Source organism: Misgurnus anguillicaudatus, chromosome 11 (genome assembly GCF_027580225.2).
Source record: "Misgurnus anguillicaudatus chromosome 11, ASM2758022v2, whole genome shotgun sequence".
NCBI classification, from domain to species: Eukaryota; Metazoa; Chordata; class Actinopteri; order Cypriniformes; family Cobitidae; genus Misgurnus; species Misgurnus anguillicaudatus.
The window spans coordinates 23,856,247-23,872,911 of record NC_073347.2 but is presented as its reverse complement, the minus strand read 5'-3'; the positions used below and the strand labels follow the sequence as shown (position 1 = coordinate 23,872,911).

The 16,665-nt window shown below is 38.2% G+C and overlaps 1 protein-coding gene across 1 annotated transcript in view; it reads left to right on the top strand.

Annotated features, from left to right (window-relative positions):
- Window positions 1–16,665, top strand: part of wdfy4 (WDFY family member 4) — a 64,361-nt gene that overhangs the window by 2,044 nt on the left and 45,652 nt on the right. The window contains exons 3-16 of the mRNA XM_055169577.2: window positions 1,739–1,981; window positions 2,468–2,579; window positions 2,940–3,046; window positions 4,046–4,198; window positions 4,814–5,003; window positions 5,463–5,652; window positions 7,996–8,156; window positions 9,958–10,419; window positions 10,503–10,598; window positions 11,995–12,185; window positions 13,768–14,363; window positions 15,555–15,645; window positions 15,745–15,959; window positions 16,499–16,581. Of these exons, the coding sequence (XP_055025552.2) occupies window positions 1,739–1,981; window positions 2,468–2,579; window positions 2,940–3,046; window positions 4,046–4,198; window positions 4,814–5,003; window positions 5,463–5,652; window positions 7,996–8,156; window positions 9,958–10,419; window positions 10,503–10,598; window positions 11,995–12,185; window positions 13,768–14,363; window positions 15,555–15,645; window positions 15,745–15,959; window positions 16,499–16,581 (2,890 nt within the window). The remainder of the gene's footprint in view (window positions 1–1,738; window positions 1,982–2,467; window positions 2,580–2,939; window positions 3,047–4,045; window positions 4,199–4,813; window positions 5,004–5,462; window positions 5,653–7,995; window positions 8,157–9,957; window positions 10,420–10,502; window positions 10,599–11,994; window positions 12,186–13,767; window positions 14,364–15,554; window positions 15,646–15,744; window positions 15,960–16,498; window positions 16,582–16,665) is intronic.

Sequence of the window (16,665 nt, the reverse complement as noted above, 5' to 3'; positions counted from 1 at the left end):
TCTACAGTATATGAACTTTATTGATGCACTTGACTAGGCGCAAGTGTTTATGCTCAGAGGCTGCTCTAAATTTATGTTAAAGAGGTCATATTATGAATTTTTTAAGACGTAAATGAAATCTTTGGTGTCCCCAGAGTGCGTATGTGCAAGTTTTATCTCAAAATATCCCACAGATTACTTATTATATAGGATGTTAAAATTGCCACTTTGTAAGTGCGGGCAGAAATGTGTCAATTTTGGGTGTTTCCTTTAAAATACAAATGAGCTGATGAAATGCAAACACACTGATCGCAATGATGGTGGTTCGTTGAAATTGAAACTCGATTGTGCTGTCAATAATTTTTTTCTCTCTGCACTAAATTGGATAGTGCAGATTAACTCTTTCACCGCCAGCAATTTTTAAAAAAAGTTGCCAGCCAGCGCCAGCGTTTTTCATGATTTTCACAAAAGTTTAATGCCTTCCAGAAAATGTTCTTCTTTAAATATATAACCATACAATATACCACATGAAAGAACAGACCCTCTGCTTTCAAACAAAAAAACCTGTTTCATCCTACCTTCAGTAGTTCTTTTGTAATCAGCTTTTGAATATGAGTAGGTTTCTGCAAAATCACCACATTTTGAGCAAAAAGCAGAGAAAATTTTTGTGACTGACTTTTCATAGAGATCCCATTCAGAGCGATCTTTAAAACAAACACGGACATGCAGCCGCTTGACATAGGGCAATACTTCTGGGTTTAAAAAGTTGCGGAAGGGTGCCACCTGGTGGATAATAGTATTCCGGAATTGCGGAGAGCCGGAAATACTCGTCATTGACAGTGAACCGTTTTCTCTTGATTGACGAAATATCTTGTCAATGGCGGCGTAAGAGTTAAAGTGCGTTATTATTGTAATTGGACTTGCTACGTGTATTCTGTGTTTCATGCACAGCTTGTGCATGTACTACGGCTCTGTGATCAGTAGGAAGTCCTTATCAATCTAAAATCACTATGAGTTTGAGTCGTTTATAATGTCAATCAAAATTATTCAAAATATTTTTATTATCATGAAAATACCTGAAACAATCTGAAGAACAGCGATATAAATATCCCTTTAGACATTTCCTGGAATAGCGTTTGTAATGCTACTGTTTCTGTGGCACAAATGGCATTTCTACACGAGAGCGCTCTCTGGCTTTTGGATGTGGCGGCATTTCACCGTAATTCATTCAAATTCATTCGTTGAAAAAAAGCGCATTTGCACGATTAATCGTCACAGCCCTACTAATTTTTCACGTGCTTGCAAAGAATGGTTTACCAAAACAAAGTTACTGAGTTTGTGCACACCAAAGCTTTTACGCCGGCGGCCGCATTTTTCAAAAAAGCCGGCAGCTGGCATTTTTTCGCACTGAAAGCCGGCACTCAAAAAATATAGAAATTTTTTCAACTTTGGGTGAAAAGCTCAGCTTGTCACTGTCAGTTCTCACATGGCCGCCCAATCACAGAGGGGGGACAAATATCACAACAACCACTGATAAACAAAGCAGAAGTATTACAGCAACCAAAGCGCTCAGCTGAAGAAAGCTGGCAGTCGGCGTTCGCCTGGCATTTTCAGCCACGTTTAAAAGCTTTGGTGTGCAAAACGAACTTCCCTATTACATGCAATGAAGAAATTTCAAGAGAAATGATTGAAAATAACTTGTAACTTGTATTGCTTGGTCAGTGTGCTGGTGTTTTAAGTAATACCTTTCTTTAAGTAGTCAGGTCGAGACATGGATAAAATCGACAGGGAGAATGGAGAACTCAGTGCTTCAGGAGAGAGTTCAGACAGCGTAAAAGTGAGAACGGGTCAAATTCAAAATGTGATAGATGGAAACCTGAAAGCAGATGAAGATCCAGTGGTGGTTCTGAGAGATCGGCTGTCTCGGTTCAGTTCGACAACTAAACATTCACCAGAGCAAAGAGACCAAGAGCTCAACAGACTCCTGCTGCTGTTCATCCAGGTAACATATTAGGACAGGGCATAACTAAACACGTTACAGAGATCATTATGAATTAAGTCCTAAAAAGACTTTTCACTATCGGAGAAAAACATTTAGCCAATGCTTAAACCCAAATCTGATCTGTTCTTAGTACTATTGATCCGATTTGTGCCAGCGTTGACAAACACTCTTGACCTATTGAGACTTTGTGTGTGTGTGTGTGTGCTGGAGTTTACACATGTTACTTATTACCACTCCTGCATTCTTACTAGTATTTGTCTAGAGTAAAGAATAACACCACACATTCACTTGAAAAAAGTCACACACAACTAGGGACTGAAACTGGGAATGTTGGTTGAAATACCTTCATGATTTCATAAGTATATAGTTGCTATTCAATGTCAATGTTATTTTGTCACGTTTTGTAAAGTTCTGATTATCTTTGTGACAACATAAACATCCCAAAACTAGTTGTTTAAGGAGAATTGACGCTCTTAATCTTCCAAGGTCTCGGAGAGTGACTGCATCCTTGATAATCTGGACCTCCAGAGTTTGGCACAGCAAGTTGGAGAAGCGTTTGTGTGTCATATACAGCAAAGAGTGTCAGAGAAGCCTGCAGGTACCCACATGAATGCGCACATTTGTAAAGTGGTAGATCATCAGTGTTATCTGTGAATCATCTGCATTAGTGGTCTCTCTAAAGGCCAACTAAAAAGCTACTGTAACCGAGAGAGGGAAGTGGCTCACTTCTTTATTTCTTAGATATGTGACATGCTAGGCAAATTTGCACTTTTGATGCATTCATGCTCATGTTTATACTAAAGACTGGTTATTACTAATTATTCAGACATCTTAAAAAACATGGATACGGGAGTTTGTGGAATCCGAAACCTTTGACTGTCTCTTGGGTGTTGATCAGAAGTTAGTTGGTTGTACTGTACTGTCCTGTTGGTTGATTACATGGTTTTGTTTAAAACAGAGGAAGCTCGATATGAATTGGAGCAGTTCTTTCAGAAGTCAGAGGTCAACTACAACAAAGGATGGCTTCTGCTAAAATCAATCTCTCTCTTGTCTGACAGAGACTCTGTAAGTCGCTCAGAATGCAATGCAGTAATTTTTCCTTTTTCAGTCAACTTTCAGTGGAGTTTCTGTCTCTTATCTACAGAATAAATATGTCAGTGGAAGATCTTAACATTTAAACTTGGAAACGTGATTGCTCACCTGTTAAACTGCTATCTAAACTGACTTTATTACATACTGTACTGGCTTTATTAAATACTTAAAGGGATAGTTCACCCAAAAATGAAAATAAAGTCATTAATGACTCACCCTCATGTCGTTCCAAACTTGGAAGACCTCCGTTCTTTTTCGGAACACAGTTTAAAATATTTTATACTTAGTCCGAGAGCTTTCTGACCCTCCATTGAAAATCTAAAATCAGTGGGTCAGTTAGAATGTGTTGAAGCATCGAAAATACATTTTGGTCCAAAAATATCAAAAATTGCGACTTTATTCAGCACTGTCTTCTTTTCCGCGTCTATTGTGAAGTGCATGCGCGAGACTTAAGTCACATGACTGTAGTGATGCGGATGAGGTTGCGGCTGACGTGTTATCTGGTGCGCCCCAGCTGTTTTTTTTTGTGCGCCCAGGCTTCGTTTACAGTCTGAGGGAGATGCAAGCTGTAAGTTTGGAAAAGAAAAAAACTTTGCAAACATGTCTGAGGATAACACGTCATCCGTTTCACTGCAGTCAGTAAAGTCGTAATTTTTGCTATTTTTGTACCGGGGTGTATTTTCGATGCTTCAACACATTCTAACTGACCCACTGATGTCACATGAACTACTTTGATGATGTTTTTATTACCTTTCTGGACATCAGTATACCGTTACTAGATTTTCAATGGAGGGTCAGAAAGCTCACAGACTAAATATAAAACATCTTAAACTGTATTGCGAAGATGACCGGAGGTCTTACGAGTTTGGAACGACATGAGGGTGAGTCATTAATGACATTTATTTTCCTTTTTGGGTGAACTAACCCTTTAAGTGCTCAGGTTCATAAATGTTATTTTGGTTTTATTTGCAGGAAGTTGATGCTATGATCAAGACAGGTGTACCTGCTGCATTAGTCAAGTGTCTGTACCTGTTTGTAGCTTTACCTCCCAGAAAAGTGAACTGTAACTCTCCAGATGACATTGAAGAGGAAGTTAAATGCTCTTTTCAGGACACTCTTACTCGGGTATGTACATTTTTAGTGAAGAGGACTGAAAGGAATGTTTTAAGGGGAAATTTTTTAAAGCTGTCAAATAAATATTTGGTGTCCCCAGAGTGCGTATGTGAATTTTTATCGCAAAATATCATATAGATCATTGTAGGTGTGAGCAAAAGGTGCTGTTTTTGGGTGTGTCCATTAAAATGCAAATGAGCTGGTCTCTGCACTAAATGGCAGTGCTGTGGTTGGATGGTGCAGATTAAGGGGCGGTATTGTCTCCTTCTTACATCACAAGGGGAGCCACATTTCAATTACCTGTTTTTTTACATGCTTGCAGAGAATTGTTTACCAAAACTAAGTCACTGGGTTGATCTTTTTCACATTTTCTAGGTTGAAAGAAGCACTGAGGGACCCAATTATAGCACTTAAACATGGAAAAATCAGATTTTCATTATGTACCCTTTGTAATTTGTGTTTTTATAATAGACAGTTTTAGTTACATTCCTCCATATGTTTTGCATTTATTTAGTATGCTTGCTCCAATAGGTAGAATTTTTTTGTATTCATACTAATGTATACACATGATTACTAATGCATTAGCGTAAAAACACTGAGATAAGGCAGCGTTTACACTCTTCGCAGGCGATCTTGCAGCTGTGCAGGCAAGTACGTTTCGTAGAGGTTTTACTGGAGACCCAGGAGCTTTCAAATGTGATCATCTCTCTCACCCTTCTGTGGGATCAGTGCAGTCCATCATGGAGACGGCAGGCGTCTCGTGTGCTCAGAGCTGTATCTGCTGCACAAGCTCACAACACTGTACCTGCACTGCAAGGTTAGCGATCTCACAAACACATACTCCAACCCACTGGAGGGCATTCTGTATTTTATTTCATTTTTTATTAATTGAGGCAATATTTATTTTGTCAGATTGTTTGTAGATATTTTGACTGAAGAGGGATAGTGAGGCTGCTGTAAACACTTTGGACATTAATGATGTTAAATTTGCTTTTTTTGTGAACTTAGTTATTCCAGAAATTATTACATAACTTGTTTTTAGCTGGAGATCTGCTGGAGATTGAACATAATCTTATTCCAAATCTGGAAGTTTAATCCGGAGAATTAGGACAAATGTACTCATTAATATAGGGAATTATAGTTCCTATTTAACCAATCTTTAACATTGTTTTGCTATACAAATTGATTATATTTAGATACAGAGTGATATATCTAATTAGATCTGTTTTAAAAAAGTATAAAGCATTATCTTTTTGATTCTTGATTGCCTTTATAGCCAGTAATTGTATGAAGATCTGCATTCAAAACATGCATAAGATCAGCAAGCAGGTCCCCGGACATGTTTTAGCTGAGGTGGCCGTGAGTGTTTTCAGCTTTGTGAAGGACTCTTATCCAGTCAACCCTGCTCTTTTTGACGAGTTTGAAAGCAATGATGCCTACAACATTCTTCAGGCTGCCTTGTTACGGTAAGCTCATGCATTTTACTTGGTAGAATAGTTTCACAGACTAAAAGACGAAAGCCTCTGATGACTTTAGTGTGTAGGTGGATCATAATATCATGGAAATATATTTGCTTAAAGAAAAACCAAAATTTTTCAATATTTTACTATGTTCTTACCTCAACTTAGACTAATTAACTCTTTCGCCGCCATTAACGAGATAACTCGTCAATTAAGAAAACACGCTTCCCTGCACTTCCGCAACTTATACAACCCGGAAGTAGCACCTCACGTGAAAGAGAAAGAACTCTTGTAAAGTCTTGTATGTTGTAAAGATCGCTCTGCATCTGATCTCTATCAAAAGTCCTTCACAAAAATTTAATTATCTCAGCTTTTTGCTCAAAATTGGGTGTTTTTGAAGAAACCTACCCATATTTGAAAGGTGATAAAAGAGAAATATTGAAGGTAGGATGAAACGTTTTTTTTGAAAGCAGAGGGTCTGTTTTTTCATTTGATATATTATTTGTTTATATATTTAAAGAAGAAAATTTTTTGGAAGGCATTAAACTTTTGTTAAAATCATGATAAATGCTGGCACTGGTTGGCAACTTTTTTTTAAAACGCTGGCGTGGAAAGAGTTAATGGCCTACATACCTATCTTTTTTCAATGCCAGCACTTAATCTTTGTACAGTGCATCATGAATGTGTTAGCATTTAGCCTAGCCCCATTCATTCCTTAGGATCCAAACAGGGATAAATTCCTGTTACATGAGTAGTAACACGAGTAAGTATGGTGGCACAAAATAATATGTGGCGATTTTTTTTTTAAGCGGATAAAAAATTAGAACTATATTGTATGGAGGAAGAGCATGTAGTTTGCAGCACTTCGACCTCTAGCGCAGTAATAAGTAGTCAGTAGTGATGATGTTACTGCGCGCCGAGGTCGAAGTGCTGCAAACTAAGTGCTCTTCCGCCATACAATATAGTTCTCATTTTTTATCTGCTTAAAAATCGCCCTATTTTGTTTTGTGCCACCATACTTACCCGTGTGACTACTCATGTAACCGTCTTTAAATAGGGAAAACATGGAAGTGTTTGGTGGCTTCTAAATTCATCCCTGTTTGGATCCTAAGGAATGAATGGGGCTAGGCTAAATGCTAACACAGTCATGTGCTGTACAAAGATTAAGTATTAATTTGTCTAAGTTGAGGTAATAACATAGTAGAATATTGAAAAATGGTGGTGTTTTCCTTTAACAAGTATCTACTGATCACAATTTTTTGGGTACTTTCCGTTCCCTTCTGTAACTTAATTTTCTTTCTTCTGTCCTCTGCTCCTACTGCAAATACTTTTGAATGGAGCTGAATTAGATAATTGAGTGGTAAATTAAGCTCAATCACATTAGGGATCATGTCAGCTCTCTAACTCACTGTGTTTCTGTGCTTTCTCACAGCAATAGCCACTCCTTGACTCATTGAACACTGTTACCCAGCTGTGACACACTATAGCAATTTTTAAATAGTCCAGGGAGTCATAAGGAAAATGTAAAATTCTGTTTCCCAGACTTGTAAAGGAATAACCTTAAAAGTCATAAGCATTTCAATTTTTCTAGCAACTGCTCAGATGCTCTTTGTTAAGTGCCATCTTTACAAAATGACATTGTCCTGTAAGAACTGGTAACGTCACGAAAAGTGTTCAAATGTGTGGAAACTTCCAATGGTCATGCATGATCCAGGCTTGTGTTGTATAAAAACTTTATAAACACATTTCATACCGTGTTTAGAGAGGTGACCTTGTCTGTGAAGTCCAAGCTAAAATCTTATAATCTAGTTATGATATTACCCAGATAGCAATAGACTCTGGGATTGATCCGCTCCGGAGTCAGCAGCTCTGGTGTGGATCCTCCCCAAGTAGACATTTCAGTCATTGATTTCACATTGATTTTAATCAATTATGGTCTTACTCAGTCAACATTAAATATACCAAAATTGTCGGAGCCAATGGTGTAGTGGGGAGTGCTCCGAAATGTGGTGCTTTCGCACTTTCCGCGACCGAGTTCGATTCCCGTCTCGTGGTCATTTGCTGATCCCATTCCCGTCTCTCCTCACTGTACTTTCCTGTCCTCTCCTTATTTACTGTTAAAAATAAAAAAGGCAAAATGGCCAAAAAATATAAAAAAAACACAATTATTTTTTTAGATTACAATTAAATTATTTTCTTTATTACAGTTATTGTATGTAAAAAAACAGTAAATAACAAAAAAGTCATTTTCACAGACTGGGTCACAAATGGAGTTTAAACATGTGCTGATGTTATCAAACATATACATGCCTTGGGACTATAACCGTGATATTGTTTGGTACTTTTACGCTGTGAAGAGGAAGTGACAGAGGAACACTTCCCATTCATTCAAGACCTTCTAGGCCTCATCGCAACATTTACCCTGTTTGGCAAGGCTGAGTTAAAAGTGGCCGTATGTGTGAACAACCCCCAGCCGCCTGGCTTTAGGTTTGACCCCACTCTGGCTAAAGGTAAACCTACATGACAGACACCAAGTGCCACACTGCATCTCTCCTCCGCCACCTCATGTTAACGCCAAAGAAAAGGCAATTATGTCCAGGATGATGAAGTGTAGCTCTCCTCACTAACCCAGTTAAGAGGCCCTGCATCTATTCTTCTCTTCTGTATTATAATCCTCCATTCATCACCACCAGAGCACCTCACTCCTGAGAGAGAGAATTGCCGGTCTTTTTTAGCCTTATTTAATTTGCCTCTGATGTAATTTTAATTATGTGTAAAATTCAATCATATTACCCTCTGCAGTTAAATTTATTTACCATAAACATCAGTGTATTTTTGTCTGCAGAGCCAATCCGTCTTTTAATGTTTGAGTGTTGATATAGATACTTTTATTCATTTGTGCCATATAACACAGTTTGAGTCAGAATAAGTGAAAATAACTCGATACAGACTCAATAATATTTCTTATTTGCATGACCCCTTAGTTGTTCATGATGTCATTAAAGGATTAGTCCATTTTCTAAAAAAAAAAATCCAGATATTTAATTTACTCGCTACCATGTCATCCAAAATTTTGATGTCTTTCTTTGTTCAGTCGAGAAGAAATTATGTTCTTTGAGGAAAACATACCAGGATTTTTCTAATTTTAATGGACCCCATCACGTAACAGTTTTAATGCAGTTTAAAATTGCAGTTTCAAAGGACTCTAAACGATCCCAAACGAGGCATACGGGTCTTATCTTGCGAAACGATTGACATTTTTGACAAGATAAATAAAAAATATGCACTTTTAAACCACAACTTCTCGTCTATCTCCCGGTCATGTGACGCACCAGCAAGACGTCACGTCAAGAGGTCACGGAGGACGGATGCGAAATATGCCCCAGTGTTTACAAGCGTGGAGAAAGAGGACCAGTCTGACCTTGTTGTATGTTGAATGATACTAATTAATGTCTTTGTCATATATGTGCGTTTCATATATGTAACACGTGACCTTTCCACGGCATTACGCAATTACATGAGGTCACGCTGGCGAGTCACATGACCGGAAATAGACGAGAAGTTGATGTTTAAAAGTGCATTTTTTTCTTGTCAAAAATAACAATTGTTTCGCTAGATAAGACCCTTATGCCTCGTTTGGGATCGTTTAGAGTTCTTTGAATTTCCGTTAAAACTGCAATTTTAAACTGCATTAAAACTGTTAAGTGTTGGGGTCCATTAAAGTTCATTAAAATGAGAAAAATACTGGAATGTTTTTCTCAAACAACATAATTTCTTCTTGACTGAACAAAGAAAGACAGCAACATTTTGGATGACATGGTGGTGAGTAAATTATCTGGATAAAAAAGGACTAATCCTTTAATAATGTACATTTTGGAACATGATATTACATGAACTATTCTATGGTTGTGTCAAGGCTATATTAATACAAAATTATTTAACTTTAACATAATGCATGTGTTTATTATGCACTCTTTGATTTGTTTAAACTAATTTTATTTACATAAAACCTGTCAATGGTTTATTTGTAAATTGTTTCAAAAAGTACTGCTTTGCACTAAAAGAGTCCATATTAGTACCACAGAGGTACATATTGGTACCAACAAGAACTTTTTACCTTAAGGATACATAATAATAATAATATTAATAATATTATCTCAATGGTACATATTGGTAGTTTGGTTTCAAAAGCATACATAAATGTACATGGTGGTATTAGGAGCTTTTAAAGGGTACTGCCCCAATGACAGCAGGGGGTACATGTTTTGCAGCTTCTTTAATGTAACTGCGCGGTTGTCTTTACATCTTCAGGTTTATCTGTGAAAAACCTCACAGCCTTTAAAATCATCCAGTCCTCTTTCCTGCGGTCGAGCAACACAGTCATCTGCAGCCAAATCCTTCGCACCATCCAGGCGATCTGGTCTTGGGAAAAGGCAAACTTCTTCCTTCTTGAGTGGTCTCTGCAGTCACTGGCTCAGCTTGCTGAGTGCATGTGGCAGAAACCTCCACCCGTTCATTTTATTTTCTTTGAACTGCTCGAGACGGTCATGTTCCAGCTCTCCTATATCCCACATGAGACCATCAGGAAGGTGCAGGCAGTGTTGAAGCAGGGCTGTTCGGAGGCTTTCAGCATTGCAGCTTTGGAGTGCTTCGACAAGCTCATTATGCATAGCGGATTGATGTCAGAAGTCCTAAGTGATGGTGGACTTATGGAACAACTGTTGTTTGAACTTAAAAAAAGAGCTAAGATCATCAGAAAGGCTGGTGTTGCTGGTAAGTCATCTGGGGTTTACTATGTACCAATAATGTTTGGAATGCAGATGCCTAATCTGATCTGTGATCTTATGTATTGACAGTAATTGAGAATAAGGAAGACGACTATGAGAGAAAGTTGACCACCGGCATTCTGAATGTAGTTGCAGCCCTGGCCATGCAGTCAATCAGAAACACTGGTTAGTTAAATGAATTGTGGATATAATCTACTGTGCTGGAATTGATTTTAATGTGGTTATTACAGAGCAAACATTACTGCAGTGGCGGGTCATGACTTCTCTTCCGAGGGCGCAAATTCAAAATATGTGTGAACCATGTGCACCACATGTTCCGCCAAAACGTTTGCTGCACACGCGCCAAAGCGGTTTATGAAAAAAGAGACGCTCACATTTACAAAACACACACAAGACACTCGCTTAAAGGAATAGTCTACTCATTTTCAATATTAAACTATGTTATTACCTTAACTAAGAAGAGTTGATACATCCCTCTATCATCTGTGTGCGTGCATGTAAGCGCTGGGGCGCGCTGCGACACTTCGATAGCATTTCTTACTTACTTCGACTCGGCGCAGTAACACCCTCCCTCTCCCATTATGATAGGGGAAGGGGAGCGGACTTTTCAGGCGAGTTGAAGTACTCCCAAAAGTGCTATTACGCCATAAAATATAGTTCCTCTTTTAAATCCGCTTAGAAAAGCGCTACGTTTTATTTTGTACCACCAAACTTGCTCGTATAACTACTCGTCTTAAATAGGAAAAACGTTGACGTGTTTGGTCACTTATAACTTTATCTCTGATTGGTACCATTGAATGAATGGGGCTAAGCTAAATGCTATCGAAGTGTCGCAGCGCGCTACAGCGCTTACGTGCACGCACACAGATGATAGAGAGATGTATCAACAATTCTTAGTTAAGGTAATAACATAGTTTAATATTGAAAATGAGTAGACTATTCCTTTAACAGTAAACTCTGATTACGCATGAGATTATGCGAGTATCTGGTAAACGCGAGCGTCTCTTTTATCATAAACCCTTTAGACGCATCTCCAGGCACTTATTTTGACAAGACACGTGATGCACATAGGTTCACTCGACATGCCGAACACATATTTTGAAATTACGAACCTCACACATGACGGGCTACATACATGTTGTGACGAACTTCACATTGTGCGCTCTCGAAAAAAAGAAGTCACCAGCCGCCATTGCATTGCTGTGACCCGAATGAACCAGTGACGCATGGATTATGTTTAAAACTTTGTGAATGAAAGGCTTTTCCCATGCTTTCTGGTTTTCTCAATGAGTTAAATCAAACTTTGATGTTCTAATCTAAGCACACTATAAAAGTGACAATTGGTAACACCAATTTTTTTTTTTTAAATTAACCTGAAGTGAAACTAAAGTGAAATATTAACTTGAATAAACTTCCTTTTTTTCGGATGTTACCAATTAAAGTAAAATTGATCCAAGTTTTTACAGTGTATGAGACTTTAGCATGGATTTCACACAAGTAAGATACAGTACAAATTCAACTTGGAAATAGCTTTTGTTTGTTCTCTCTTAACTTTTAACAGTGCTCATCAGGAATATGGGGATGATTCCCTATGTGAAGATCTTCATAGACATTGAAGAGTTTCGCAGCCCCACTCTGTGTATTCTGGAGCAGCTCTCAGAAGTTAATGCCGAGGAATACATGAGCACAGCCATCGGAGCTCTCTGCTCCTCCACGGAGAGTGAAATCAAACTTAAACAGGACCTCTTGCAGGTATATGCTCATTTCTTTCATTTTAGTTTTTCAATGTCTTTGAAAGTTTGCTCTAAAGATTAATGCACATTTATATATTGATTCAATAGATTTATAGCATTTAAAAAAAAAAACTTGTCATGGATTTATTGCATTTTGCGGGGGAAAAAAATCTGCTTTTATAATAAATCTTTGAAAATCAAAATTTGGATTTAAATTTTTGATGTTATATTATAACCTAAAGATGCTATGTGAAAGTTTGCAACAGGAAATAGTGGTTTTCATTTTGTCACTTTCTTGGTATAGAAAACACATTTTTGCCGAAATTAGTCAAAATAAATTTATTCTTAGCCTTATGTTTTAGTCACAGTTCTCTTACACAAGCTGAGCCTTTAAAATATATCTCACAGTTGTTGGGTGCAAAGTATGATGGGAATATACTGTAATTAGAAGACCTTCTACTAAAACTAAGCTTTGTGTTACCTGTCTGTAAATGCAGCCTGTATTCCTAATTCTAACAAATTATAACGCGTTTAAAGCATAATGAGCCGGTGAATTTATTATTTCAGCTTTTGGGAGCCTGATTGCATTATAGGTAAACTCAGATTGATTTGCTAATATACAGTTAGCTGTTAACTCAAGCTTTATTCGATTAAGCTTGTAGACTTGGGGTGCGACGCAGAGAAAATTATGAGCAATATCAGATCAGAGAATGTGAGAGGAATCCAATTATGCATAACTACATTATTCAGTTACTGTACATGCCCATTTTTTAAGATTCAAGCGCAGGAATACTAACCTACAGACCATTAAAGTGTAACTGGGTTACGGCTGCTGGCAATTGGATTCACCCCTACCATTCTGCGAAAAGTGTCAAAGCCATTCTGATTACTTCTATTGGTCCTGATTCGGTTTGGGCTTCGTTTTATGACACATTAGCTCTTTGATGTATTAGCATGGATATTAAATAAGGGTTAATCCATTTTGCGCCAGACTTTTCGAAACGAGAGTCCCCTCCTTTCTTTTCGGTAGTGATGCATAATTTCTGAGCAGAACAAATACAGAATAGTCAAAGGAAGGAACATATTTTTCCTTGATAGCATTGCTGGTCACCTGCATAATGTATGTTGCTTTTTAGATGTTCGCCCACGGCATAGGATGTTGCTGTACTGTTGACCACAACAAGTTTATTTCTAGCTCTTTTCACATTGTGTGCTTGCCTATTTAAACCCAACTAAAGTCATTTTTCCTGCATCAAATCATCTCACATAATGTAAACAACATTCTGTAAAATATAAACTTTGATATCTTTAATATTGACTGAGTAAAGTCATGTCAAAGACTGAAATCAATGAAACATTGATACCCATAATCTCATTATAAGACTTTAGTGTAGATTTCACAGGCAGAGTCATTTTTTTCTGAAAAAATGGCCAAAATTTGCAAGGAAGACAAGAATTTGTAAGCTGGTTAACCATGACTACGCTTATCCACCAGCTTGACCAGTACCAACCAGCATAACCTTTTCAGCAGGAATATACTTTGATTCGCTTTTCTATTTAAATTGCTTGTAATAATCCCTTCCCTTGCATCTATTACACAGTCTATTATGAAAGTACTGGAGAGCCCAAATAGTTGGAATGCCTTCCGTACCACAGGAGGCTTCACTGGATTGCTCTCCATTGTAGTGGACATGGAAGGAGCGCTGCTGGAACATCCAACGGGAGTATGGGCCTCACTAAGTCGCCAGAGCCTCATCGATCTGCTTCTCCTTACCTTACACACCATCGCCCTAGCCGTGCACTTGCACCCGGTTAACACCCACTTCTTCCACACAAGTGGCCTCTGTGAGAAGCTGGGTGAGGCTCTGCTGCAGCTGGGCTGTTTCCAGGAAGGGCTCCCTGTAGAAACAGACAAAGACAACTTGCACTGCAGGAGCTTCCAGCAGTTTGTGGAAATGGTGGAGAGGCCGGAACCCCAGTTGCCGCCACCATTAGGAGACTGCATGAAACTGTTGGGTTTTCTGGAGCAGTTTGCTACAGGTGTGAGCCTGGCTGCTGATCCGTGTGTAAGCGCGCAGGATAATAATGAGTCTGGTGAGAGTCCGATCACAGTCCCAGGTCAGAGGGAAGAGGAGCTGTCCAATGAGGATGAGGCTCTGAGTCAGTCCAGTATGTCAGTATCAACACAGTCTGGGAGGTAGGTACTCTTAGCAAGTTTTTTCATGGCTTTAGTGTTCTTTATAAGTTGTGTATGTTTCTAATGTCTTGTATTTATTGTAATATGGGTCAAAATGGGTGATCTAGGTCGGCTGGTAACATGGACATTGAATCTGGAGAATAGACAGAGCACCAGTACTATTTGCGAAATAATAATAATTATTATTATTTTTTATATATATTTTTAAGAATTGTTAGATTAATTATTCAGATTTACAACTTTTCTGACATCAAATGAAAAAGACAAGCGATTTGTGGTGTGTCTCTAACACAGACAAATAACATCTACATTTTGGTGCTTTACCCAAACATACATACACTACTGTTGTTTTCACAATGGTGATGCAATTGCCATCATAAATGGGTTATTTAATCTAATTGATTCTGTTGTAATAAAGGCACAGATTTAATTTACCATTTGCATTTTGATATATGTTTCTACTAAAGGGCGGGCATGTTATTTTGGACCATTATTGTGCTTTGACATATGTGCTACTGTCTAATATTATGACTGATGACATAATATTGAGGAATGTATCTTAAATATGCTTTTTTTTAAATATGCCAATTTTCCAGCTCCCCTAGAGCCAAACATTCCATCCTTACCATTTTGGAATCCACTAAGCAGATCTCCGGGTCTGGCGGTAACCCCTTCAGCATAGCCTAGCACAATCCACTGAATCTGACCAGACCATTAACATCGCACAAAAAATAACCAAAGAGCTTCAATATTTTTCCTATTTTAAAACTTGACTCTTCTGTAGTTACATTGTGTACTAAGGCCGACGGAAAATTAAAAGTTGCGATTTTCTAGGTAGATATGGCTAGGAACTATACTCTAATTCTGGCGTAATAATCAAGGACTTTGCTGTCGTAACATGGCTGCAGGAGGCGTAGTGATGTTACGCACTGCCTGAAAATAGTCCCCTTGGTTACTTTCAATAGCAGGGGGCTATTTTCAGGCGCTGCCATGTTACAGCAGCAATGCTAATGGTCTTATCAGATTCATACAATGCTGAGCTATGCTAAAAATGGTACCGTCAGATCCCGTGGTCAGCTGAATAAATTCCAAAACGGTAATAATCAAATGTTTAACTCTAGGGGAGCTGGAAAATGAGCATATTTTCAAAAAAAGTGGAGTGTCACTTTAAGCACAATATTTCTTTTTCAGGATTTATTGTGACATTACAATACTTCATCCTGGAGCTGTAAAACTCATCATGACTCTGCTGCCTAGTATTTACTGTCCTAGTGACCCTCATGTGAGTAAGCAACAATGTACTGTATATCATACCTTACTTATTTTATTATTTAACACAACATTCTCAGATGCACAAAAAATAAGCACATTTTTTTTATAGTTGTCTGAAGAGCTTCAGATGTCTCTAGCTCATCATGTGCAGACTCTAGTGAAGTCGGAGAGAAACAGGCAGGTCATGTGTGAGTTTGGCCTGCTATCTACTTTGCTCACTTACTGCAAACACATCCTCATAGACAATACCCACGCGCTACACCTGCCTGTAGTTCGGATCTTGGAAAAACTTGCCTCTCAGTCTATGGATCACAAGGACCTCAGGTGAGTGCGTGTATGAAGTTAACATACTTAAAGGGGACATTTCACAAGACTTTTTTAAGATGTAAAATAAATCTTTGGTGTCCCCAGAGTACGTATGTGAAGTTTTAGCTCAAAATACCATATAGATCATTTATTATAGCATGATAAAATTGCCACTTGTAGGTGTGAGCAAAAATGTGTCTTTTTTGGGTGTCCTTTTAAATGCAAATAAGCTGATCTCTATACTAAATGGAAGTGCCGTGGTTGGATAGTGCAGATTAAGGGGCAGTATTATCCCCTTCTGACATGCCAAGGGGAGCCAAATTTCAATTATCTATTTTTTCTTATATATATAAGTTACTGGGTTGTTCTTTTACACATTTTCTAGGTTGATAGATGCCCTGGCACCTAATTATAGCACTTAAACACAGAAAAAGTCAGATTTTCATGATAGGTCCCCTTTAAGGGTTAACACAAGATGCTCTTGAGCAATTAATTTATGTTTAAATAAAAGATTTTTATATACTTCTGTGCCATTGCAATGGTATGCTTCATCTCAGGCAATTCCTGTGTCTTGGAGATCCTCTGATGTGTGGTGGAGAAAGTCAGTTTTCTGTCTCCGGCGAAGAGGCCCTTTGCACACGTACGGTTCCTCCTCAGTCCTTTCGGGCTTCCTTTTTGGCTTACTTCCTGTTTCGTAAAAAACATTTTGGTACATTTGATGATT